General features: G+C 36.8%; 1 protein-coding gene across 6 annotated transcripts in view; it reads right to left on the reverse strand.

The window, feature by feature from the left end:
• NTNG1 (netrin G1) overlaps positions 1-12,279 on the reverse strand; it is a 253,959-nt gene that overhangs the window by 60,725 nt on the left and 180,955 nt on the right. For 4 of the 6 annotated variants that reach the window (XM_075833362.1, XM_075833358.1, XM_075833359.1 and 1 more), the window contains exon 7: positions 5,770-5,829. The exons of the other annotated variants lie outside the window; for them this stretch is intronic. In XM_075833362.1, the coding sequence (XP_075689477.1) occupies positions 5,770-5,829 (60 nt within the window). The remainder of the gene's footprint in view (positions 1-5,769; positions 5,830-12,279) is intronic. 6 annotated transcript variants of the gene reach the window in all.

The raw sequence follows: 12,279 nt of genomic DNA on the forward strand, positions 1-12,279 counted from the left end.
GCGGGAACTAACACCTGCTTGCGACGGATATATCCGTCGCTTGTCCTTAAGGGGTTAATAACATTTTCACTTATTTTGAGTGTTCTTATGCCTACATGGTGTCATTTTTTCCTAGGAGCAGCATGTCTTTCGAGATACAGCTGGAATTATACAATAAACATTGTAAACAGCATGACTGCACACCGGCAATCTCCATTTGATTTAATAAATGACCTACTGACTGTTCCAGTGATGATTAAAGGGGTTGTCCTGTAATAAAAAAATATTTTAAAAACAGCTCTAAAAGCTGTACAGTGCTGTACCGATGCTGCCCGATCCCTCGCTAGTCTCTATTTCCTTCTGCAGCGATGACATACTGACATGTCATCACTTCCACAGAAAGTAGAGACTGCCGAGGGACCATGCAGCGACAGTTCGGGATTGGCGGGGCATCGGTGAGGTGAGTATGTTCTTTCCTATTTTTTTTTAATGGTTTTAAAAACATTTTTATTCGCTGGACAACCCCTTTAGTAGAAGATCAGTTATGCAGTTTTTGGCTCAGTTTTTTTTTATCCAAACATAGAAGTGGGCACAAAAGAAAGGAGATGTTCAGTTTTTTCCTTAAAGCTTTTCATCCTTTTAGATCCACTTCCGGCTTTGATTACAAAAAACTGAGCCAAAGACTACCACAAAAACATTATCAAAACTGTGTGTGTGATCCTGGCCTTAAGGTCTATCATAGTGATAGTTATGCCTTCTATGAGCTTGTGTTTAGTATTTGTAATGGAGGTAAATTAGTCATGTAGAAATTTGCTTTTAGTTTGACATTAAATATTATTTAGAAATGTAATTTTCTTGCTAAGTATCCTCAATACCAAATTGTACAGATTATCTTATGTAAAGGCAAATTGACAAACATTCAGATTTTTTTCATCAATTGCATAAAATATTATACTAACTTATTTTGACTCTTGTAACCTCTAAAGGCACTAACACAATTTAACTTTGTTGTGTTGATGAAGCAGAGTTTTTGATTGCGGACACTATCGTGTTGTCTATATCAGAGCATTAGAAGCTAATAAAAAGAGAAGCCCTAAGTAATATTGCTAGACAACCCCTTTTTAAAGTGAAATGCTAATGTATAATTATAGCAGAATAGATATTATTCTGGTTTTAGCAATAGTAGGTCTTTAGTGATGACTTACGTAGAAATGTGACATATGTATGAAATCATCAAGACTAATCTGCATGGCTTTACATGAACCTGGAGAGTAACTCAAGGATTTTACGTGCACTGTAAGATGCTATAAAACTATTATCTGGAATAACTTATTCTGAATATTTAGTTGGTAAATAGAAATGAGCGAATGGATTCTATATTAATCGAATTTGGTCCTAATTTCCCAAAAATATCAAAATCAGCCGGTCTAGCGAGGTGACATTGTTTTGTGCCATGTGATGCCTGCTGTGACATGTCCCTGGTGGTCTCCTGAGATTGCGTTATTTTGTCCCATGTGACCGCTGCAGCCAATCACAGGCTGCAGCGGTCACATGGGACAAAACTACGCCATCTCAGGAGACCAGCAGGGACGCGTTGCTATTGGAGACCAGGAGAGGTGAGTAGGGTATTTCTTTTTATTTTAGGGGTGGAATCACAAGTGCCATGTTTGACCCTGATGTCTTTTAGGACCGTATCCAACTTAGATAAGGTTCCGAAAGACATTAGAGAGGCACTTGCGATTCGCAGAAAAATTACTCAGACCAAATCTAATTGGATAGCCAACTTGAAAGCATCATCCCCAATATGAATTTTGGGAAATTCGCTTATATCTATTGGTAACTTATTATTTTAATTATTATATTGAAGATTATTATTTGATCACTTTGTGTCCCCCTGTAACATACAAGAAAGCAGGTGGAGTGCTAACTCTTAAAACACTCAGACTATTTCCTCATTATGCCCCTTGGACTAAATAAAATATGGGAAATTAGTTCAATGATGTATAATGAAAAGAAAACTCACATAAAACAAATTCATACAGCGTTACAGATATCTCAGATTTTAATTCAACACACATCAAGACAAAATATATAATATAAAATGCAGAATGTAAATTATTTGAAAATATAAAAAACTTGCAGGATATGAGTTACAGGTAAGTATTTTATGTATTCCTATATTATCTATCATGGGGAGATGCGCTGAAGTCGTTAATTCTACCTAATTCTTTCTTTTCTTCTATTGAATTAATAACCAATAGAGGAGTTGACAAATTCAATTAAATAAAAAGATCTGAACCTCAGAATGAGCCCAGTAATTGAATCCTGTAATTTAAGAAATATTGCAAGACATACAGCGCAGCTATATGTACTTGAGTTGCTTCTATTTAATTACCTCACCACGCTGTCTATACTATTTTTTAAAGAGTAGGTGTAACACTTTCTACTTCTGAGGGGGAATTTATTAAGATTTCTATGCCAGTTCTTTGGCATAGAAAAGTTGCAAAAGTCCCAATTTGCGACTTTGGGCATTTAACGCCATCCTCGACACTTTTGAAAAAAATGGGGCATGGCTTACCAAAAAGGGGATTGGCGCCACTACGGCCCAAAAACTTTATTAGAATTGACACCAGAAATCTGGCTTCGATTTTACACTGTGGGACAACGCAAGGTAAAGGCCCGCAATGGGCCACTTTCCTTGTTCCGCTCTAGATCAGACTACCCACCTTCCCATCAACAATAATTTAAAAAAAAAGTATACTCACCTCACCACTCCGCTACGCTTCTAACCACTTAGTACCCTCAAACTCCCTTAGCATGCCACGGCTCATATAATGCCCTCTGACAGGCAGTGTCAGGACGTTGTATGTGATGCAGCAGTTAGGAGGTTAAGTGCTGCGTCACCATAGCACTGCTTGGTGTCAGGACCTTGTATGAGATGAGGCATGCTGAGGGAGCCTGAGGGGACCCTGTGGGGAGAAACAAAGAGGAGCAATGAGGTAAGTATACATTATATTTATTTTACGTCCGATGGGGGAGAAAGGGATGGCGAATGGCCGCGATCATTACACCTATAAATGTGGAGTGTGGCCAGCCGAAAAATATGAAACATGAAGAGGCGTTCTTCCCTTAATAAATGTGTTGCATCTTACTCCAACAAATTGTTTATTAGGACTGGGGCATGAAACGCTGGTCTTAATAAATCATCCCCACTGTCATTGATAGATCTTATCTGACAGTGTTGAATAGTGATGCCATATTAAGGCGGATTTCTAAGAAGAGTAACTCCCCTAAATACTTCTTATACAATTTGATTGAAAAGTCTCCATATATAGGGACTAGTGGGCCTCATAGTTTCTGGGTTCTCAAGTTTCCACAGAGTGACCACTAAGGTCCACAAATCACAGCTACTTGATTTTTACATGTGAAGGCACTTGAAGGTCATGTTCAACCAGGAAAAAAAGATATGAACATGAATGATCTAAAGTGGGGCTTGTCAAGCTTTTTTCACTGGGTCTCACCAACCAGAACATGATCCAAGTCTACACCAAAATTAAAAATAGTATTGACTTCGTCTTTCATTGGTCTGCTGAACACAATATAGCATTTAAATAAGTGCAAAAAGGGTCAATTATATTGCTAAATCAGAGATTGTTGTAGCGAGAGTCCTCGTGCAGAACAGGCCTTTATCAGTAGATGTTCCCTACTTTTAAAACTGCCTCTCCAGTCTCACAGCTTGAGAAGCAAAGAAATAAAGGAACACATATGAAATCCAATTATGGACATCACACCAGATGTGTCAATGTGAGTTCTCCATGAGTGGGAGAGACACAACCTCTAATTGTTTTCAATGGAATGGCAACCATCTACCTTGAAAGCAACAGTTTGCAAAAAGTTACTATTTTGGAGACTATCGAAGACCATTGATTCACTTGAATGGAGTTTAATTTATCTGCACAGCACCTGATCGCGATTCATGGCCCCTTTGTCCTATAAATCTCTGTTGGACCTCTACCGATCACTGAGTTATGGTATATACTAGCACAATGATTACATAATGTAGTGGTAAACTCATCTAGAGAAAAGTATGGTTTAAAGGAGAATTAACCACAGACCTTAACTCCATTTGCTATGCATTCAATCAGATCTATTGTTTCCGTAACCAGCCATTTAAGGTTGTATAGAGACTGGACTGACTGCAGTGTTCCTCAATGTTATTAATGACAGCAAGTCTCGAAGAATGTCTACCCCTATGCTCACTTCTTTATATCTTACCAGTTCTGAGAAGCTTCAGAAACATTTGCACAAATATCTGCTAGTTGTTGACCTTTTTAGATATGTCTCGGCTAGGAAAAAACCCAACCTTCTGCATTATGTAAGCTTTCTAAACAAAATAAGGTAAAAGTTGATGGGGCCAGGGAGCACTGTGTAGATCATTATTTTATTCAGGAGGCACTGTGTGGAACATTATCTTATTCAGCGGACACAGTGTGTGGCATTATTTTATTCAGGTTCACTGTGTGGGGCATTATTATATTCAGGGGTACCGTTTGGGGAATAAATATATTCAGGGAGTACTGTGTTTGGTACTGTTATATTCAGGGGAAACTATGTGCGACACTGCTAGGGCTCATTCAGACTACCGTGCATCATGTCTGTGTGAGGTTCGTTAAAACGGCTGTCACATGGACTCATGGGGCTGTTCACACGACCGTTGTTTGAATGGAGCGTGTGAAGGGTCAATGAAAAAATAGGACTATTTTACTGAGTTTCACGCATCACTCCATAGACTCTAGTCTATGGGGGATCCGTGACAATGTGTCCTGCATGGGTACACCTCGGACGTGAAAAAGTTAGTTTTTCAGGTCCGAGGTTGCCGACGCTCATCTGAATGTAGCCTTACTTTCACGGGGCACAGTTTGTGGAACTAGATATTATAATCAGTGTGTGCTTAGTTTTTACTAGATGTTTGTTAATGTAGTAAGTCAAAGAAAATGCAGACAAGATGCTTTAGTTCTTGGAAATAAGAACTGAATTGTAAACATTGCGATAGATGCCAAGTATCTGGTTATCTCAGACACAAGGCACCTATTGTACATCTACATTAATCCATTGCAGATTAATTTAAATTTCTCCAAGAAGCAAATGACTATGATAGATTAAATGGAAAGACCATTTACGGTTCTAATATGGACCATAAATGATAGCAGTGCCGTCATAACTAATAGCTAACTACAATAGATACTAGATTTAGTGTTATCAGTGCTCACTATACTGGCCCCATAAAACATAATATTTGCAGAAATTATTTTCAGTTTACCAAATCTTGCAGGATATGTGTTTCCTAAAGGCCATCATTTGATTTGATTACTATTAGACATTTCAATATGTTTTTAAATAATTTTGTTTTCGTTGTGCTTTCATTTTCTGACAATCTTTAATGGACTGAATAGTGATCCGGCCTATTGGGTTAAGTGATTAAAATGACCTAATTTCACTATTTCTAAATTATACAAATGTTTAAGCAAAAGGACTGGAATGTGTGTGGTCATATCTAGTCCAACAAATGGACAAGTGCCTTCACCCACTATGGGGTCTTCTCTAGTCATTTAATTTAGCTGTACAAGTTTTTGTTGTTTATAAGGCTTATTTTAGCCTTTAATTTATTGTAATTTACTGAAAAGAAAAAAAAAACTCCTCAAAATTGACCATGTTCTTGGGTGGAATAAAATCTGTATAATCTGTACGCAACACAAAGCAGAGCCACTGTATGAATGGAGGGTTTCCTACCTCTCTTGTGACTCGATACTCGAGCTGGTGGCACAGTAGAGTGGGCTACTTTGGAAAAAACTGGACAGACAGGGAAGGAAAAAAAATAAAATTAGAAAAGAAAAAAAAACCTTTAAAAATTTTTAGGAAACCAGAAAATAAAACATAAAACAAGTGCAGTACACAAAATATCACAGATGATATATGCACTGTATTATATTTGACAATAATAGTAAAGACTTACCATACGAAACAGTAGGTCAAGCTATAAGTGGAATTATTAGGGTTGTAACTAGTGTTCTTTAACAAAAGAGACAATTTCTTCTCACCACTTGGCTGTTATTTTAGCATAATACAGCCAAATAAAATGTGTGATAAATATCCTGACAGTTTGTAATAATAATGCACTTGGTGGATGTGAAACCTCCAATATTTGATATGGGCAGATATACTATTTTAAAACTCAATTGAAATGCGAGAGATTTATCAATGGAGGGGCTCTTATTGGATTAATATTCACATACATGGAAATTAATAAAACATTAACAGGATTCCTAAATAAAAATTATCTATCTATCTATCTATCTATCTATCTATCTATCTATCTATCTATCTATCTATCTATCTATCTATCTATCTATCTAATCTCTAAATATATATATATATATATATATATATATATATATATATATATATACATATATCTATCTATCTATCTATCTATCTATCTATCTATCTATCTATCTATCTATCTATCTATCTATCTATCTATCATCTATCTATCTATCTATCTATCTATCTATCTATCTATCTATCTATCTATCTATCTATCTATCTAATCTCTATCTATCTATCTATCTATCTATCTATCTATCTATCTATCTATCTATCTATCTATCTATCTATCTATCTATCTATCTATCTATCTATCTATCTTTTCTATATCTATATTAACCAAAATCACTGACTGAATGGGTATTACAGAAGCCTCAAATTTCCTGATTGAAATGTTGGCATAATGGGGAAAGTCCTTTAAAGGGGTCTTTAGACCAAAGACATTTATAGCATATCCCCATAAATGTGTGAGCGGTTATGTTGCAGTCCTAGGTGGCCGTTTGCTTCTGAATATAGGGGGAAGATGAGTAGAACTGGCAATACATTTGCACTGGCTGTCCCTATTTAAGTCTTATGGAACAGTAAAAACCAAGCAGTTGCATTCTTCCAAAGGTGCCTACATGTCAGGGATTTACGTATGGCTTATTCTGTGGATATGCCATAAATGTCTTTAGTCAAAATACCTCTTTAAGGAACCCACCACTTTCACTGGTAACTTTTATTTCCCAGTCCATTAAACAGTATTACAAATTTTCAATTAAGGAAACTGTCACCAGGTTTATGCTGCCCTATTAGTGTTTTAGAGACCCTGATTCCAGCGGTGTGTCATTTACTTTGTAATATTCAATGATTTACATAAAATCCCTGTTTATCTCCTGTAGGACAAGTTGTAGTTTTTCATGGCACCATTTAATGCACCATATAATGTTCTGGGAAACTGAAAAAATAATATTTGTGGGGTGAAATTGGCAAAAAATAGCGATTCCGCCATTGTTTTATGGGTTTCCTTTTTATGGCGTTCATCGTGTGGTAAAAACTACATGCTAACTGTATTCTACAGGTTGATACAATTACGGCGATACCAAATTTATATAATTTTTAAAATGTTTTACTACTTTTGAAAATAAAAAACTTAAATAAAAAATTGTGTTTTGTCGCCACATTCTGAGAGCCATAATTTTTTTTATTATGCTGTCGATTGAGTGGTAAGAGGGCACATTTTTTGTGAAGCGAAATGTTGTTTTTATTGGTATAATTTTTCCATGACAACCATCGGTACACCGCGATTTCGTCCTAAGGGGGCCAATGGGCTGTCAGAGGGGGCTGACCCCTCTATCTAACCATTTAGATGCTGTGATTACTATTGACTGCGGCATCTAAGGGGTTAAACGGGTGGAATCAAGGTTATGTTTGATTGCACCCATTGCAGTGAGGTGTCGGCTGTAACATACAGCCGACACCCGCTCAGTATACAGCGGGCTCAGTCCGAGAGCCCTCTCCATACAACCCCTTAACACCTGTCACGTACAGTTACGTGATAATGCATTAAGGGAATAAGGAAATAGCTGGGGCCTGCAGAGGTGGGAGACGCATCTATCAGCCATTTATGGCATATCCTGTGGACATGCCGTAAATGTCTAAGATATGAATACACCTTTACCTGAAGTAATTCTGACTCTCCCGGCAAATTCAGGGTTGTTGGCAGCTATACTGATGCTATACAGTGTGTGTGCATAGATATATGTATAACATTGGTACAATGGTATATGAACACTATGTGGCTTTTTTTTATATGACCAATTAGTAAGATTGTTTCTGCCATAAAAACCGCCTTGTACTGTCAGTGAGGTACAGCCGGCTGGTGCCACTATGTGCGTTTTACTGCAGGGACTATTGGTACTACTGCTGCTACTATTACCACCTCTATTTAATACTACTGATTATTTAGTAGATTTTTAATAATAATCTCTCTCTGTGTAAACAAAAAAGTATGCAGCCTAAACCCAGTCCCCGTCACCTAAACGTCCTTGTTATCATGCACTAGCATCAGAGGTGGCCGAGGGAGCGGGCAAAGAAAACATGGCTGCCTCCTACATGACGTATACGCTGCTTTTATATTTATATTTTTTACGTTTTGCTATTCTGATATAGGTCAAAAAAGGAGCAAGAAACATAAAAAGATTATGTGAGGTTGTGTATGTTGTCTTTTTCCTTGCATTTAGTGATACTTTACACGCTTCAATAATGCGCTTAATTCTGCGATTCCTCGCTGGTACAACTATCTGGTACTGGTCTTAAAAATACTGAACAACTGAAGATCTGCAATAGCGATTTGACTATTGAGAGTGGTTGTCTATGAGTATTAACACGTTGAGATGACTGTAAGCGACAATAGTAATCACTCCAATCTTACATAATATCAACGCGTGTAACGGCACCTTAAGGTGTTACAATCTGATATGTATTCAATATTTGAAACATTATCTGAAGCAAGGATATCTCTGTCCATCGATTGGTTTCTCGAACGCACCCAGAGACAATTTTAAGTCATTTCTATGTAAAATCAAGTTGGAAAAAATGCAGTAAATGGTAAATGGTAGATATAACAACTAATATTTTTTTTTATAACATTTCAGTTTATTTACAGTTGCTCCTAAATGTATGCAATGTATCTCCACTGTGCTGACAGATGTGATCAAGCAGCTTAACATAGTGTAACTGTAATCCGAACTCCCACAATGCAATACACCCTGGTAACAAAATAAAGAACAGAATTCTGAATTTAGATTGGAATTAGATTTGAGATAACTTGTAGAAAGATTATGTCATAAAATTAATGGCGGGATCATAATTAAGGAGCATTATTAACACTCAGCTAATAAGTAACAGCCCCACCAGGGATAATAAAAGAATGAAAAAGTGATACTCTGCCCCCTCCTCCCCCACCTATTTCTCCCACCACCGAGTATGTGGGAGAGTTTGAATCATTACTACATGGGAAGACTCAGTAGTCCTCAGCTTTCATTCTGTGCACAACCGCTGCTAATCCATGCAATTAAGGCCAGTGATTCAGCCGTGTTTTGTTCTGTTACGGTTTTAGTGCCGAGACCCAGACACAATAATTTGGAGCAGATGAACGAGATAATTGCATTTATTTGCTACCCATAAATCTAGGTCAAGATCTGATTTATCGCGGCACCCACTGGATGGAGTTTCAGTTCTCTAACTATAAATCTTAAAAAGGTTGCTAATGTATTTTGTGAGATTACTAATCTGCTCTCCTTGGCAAATTGACTTGTATCATCCCAATAAGGTACAATACTGGGAATACCTAAAGGTTCTATGTTGATTTTTTATTTTATTTTTTTTATTTTATTTTTTAATAAAGCCTTCATTAATAAACCAAATTATACTTGCGACCTCTTCATTTTCTCTAAATAGTTGTAAAGATCAATAGTAAACATATTCAATCTGCTTTATGGGAAATCCAGATCAAGCACAGTAGAGATTATTTGCATATTAATTTGCAAGACACTCAAGTCGGTTTCAATTGAGTTTGTAAAGTGAGCAGAAAAAAAAATGCAAATTTTCACGTAAGGATCACCAGTCTCTACACTAAAGGAAGAGTCACCAAAGAGCCTAATACAACACTGCTGGTCACTTAAATCATAAAGTAGAGGAAGGTGTGATGTCACTTATATGTAGGTAATTTCCTTCTAAGGGCTTATTCACATGAACGTTGTATACATCCGTGTGGCGGCCATTAAAACAATGACCATCACACGACGCATGTATTTAAATGGGGCCTTTCACACGGCTATTGTTTTAAAGGGTAACTAAACGTTCAACAAACTTCTGACATGTTATAGCGTTTGTCGAGAATCTAATCTTTTTTGATCACCCAAAAAATATCGTTGGTCTGAGGTACATCCCCTTGTGTAAACAGGCATCTGCTAGTCATTAGCAGATGAGACAGGAGGTCTGACATTTTTGGGCAGAAAGACAAGCGATCGAATTAATGAAGAAAAACACGATTATTGCCACATATAAATGCATGTCTATCTAACATTAATGACTCGCTATATGGCCAATCGGCACTCATTTTTACAAATTGATTTCCTGTGTAAAAGGACCCTTGGTGTGGTCACATGGTTTGTCACTCAGCTTTCTAAGACTTCTGAACACTATATCTGGCAGATTAATCAATAATCTTGTAACTGGGGATAAACCATTTTATAACTAAGAATATTTGCTATTCAGCAGTGTAATTACACCGGCCAATTTTGGTCGGTGCAATGAACACTGATCAATGAGACAGCTCGTTGATCGGCGCTCGTTTGCTACTGTCACAAGGAGCTATGTATAGGGACGAGCAGTGGCGTAGCTATAGGGGTCGCAGCGGTCGCAACTGCGACCGGGCCCCGTAGCTAGGGGGGCCCGCAGGCCCCCCTCACCACACTAGCGCTGCAATGATTGCTCTACATTGCTGGGTCCCTGCTGTGGTACAAAAGAGACCCAGTAATATAGCTTAAAGCATTGGTGGCAGCTCAGCTGTCAGAGAGTCATTGCAGGGAACAAGAGGGTGGAAAATGAATGATAGATGAATCCACTCATCTTACGAGACCCAGCCCCGCCCACTGTACTGTCCACCCAATCAGCTCACTTCTTGCTGTTTCCCTCTTCCTCGTGACCTGTGCAGAGGGAAAGGAATGGCTACAGCAAGAAGATGGTGTGCGTGTCTGCTGCTCCCCTGCAGTACGAGCTGCTCTCTGACCCCCACAGCAGATGTAAGTAGCAACTAGTAATCCAGCTCTTAACCCCTTCACTGTGTATGTCTGTCATGCTGAGCAGTCGCACCTCAGGGCTGACAGTTTAGCATAACAGACAAAGTATCTATCTATCTATCTATCTCATATCTATCTATCTATCTATCTATCTATCTATCTATCTATCTATCTATCTATCTATCTATCTATCTATCTATCTATCTATCTATCTATCTATCTATCTATCTATCTATCTCATATCTATCTATCTATCTCATATCTATCTATCTCATATCTATCTATCTCATATCTATCTATCTATCTATCTATCTATCTATCTATCTATCTATCTATCTATCTATCTATCTATCTATCTATCTATCTATCTATCTATCTATCTCATATCTATCTCATATCTATCTATCTATCTATCTATCTATCTATCTATCTATCTATCTATCTATCTATCTATCTCATATCTATCTATCTATCTATCTATCTATCTATCTATCTATCTATCTATCTATCTATCTATCTATCTATCTATCTATCTATCTCATATCTATCTATCTATCTATCTATCTATCTATCTATCTATCTATCTATCTATCTATCTATCTATCTATCTCATATCTATCTCATATCTATCTCATATCTATCTATCTATCTATCTATCTATCTATCTATCTATCTATCTATCTATCTATCTATCTATCTATCTATCTATCTATCTATCTATCTATCTATCTCATATCTATCTCATATCTATCTATCTCATATCTATCTATCTATCTATCTCATATCTATCTATCTATCTATCTCATTTCTATCTATCTATCTATCTATCTATCTATCTATCTATCTATCTATCTATCTATCTATCTATCTATCTATCTATCTATCTATCTATCTCATATCTATCTATCTATCTCATATCTATCTATCTATCTATCTATCTATCTATCTATCTATCTATCTATCTATCTATCTATCTATCTATCTATCTATCTATCTATCTCATATCTATCTCATATCTATCTATCTATCTATCTATCTATCTATCTATCTATCTATCTATCTATCTATCTATCTATCTATCTATCTATCTATCTATCTCATATCTATCTATCTATCTATCTATCTATCTATC

This window comes from Rhinoderma darwinii, chromosome 7, assembly GCF_050947455.1.
Source record: "Rhinoderma darwinii isolate aRhiDar2 chromosome 7, aRhiDar2.hap1, whole genome shotgun sequence".
In the NCBI taxonomy this organism is placed as follows: Eukaryota; Metazoa; Chordata; class Amphibia; order Anura; family Rhinodermatidae; genus Rhinoderma; species Rhinoderma darwinii.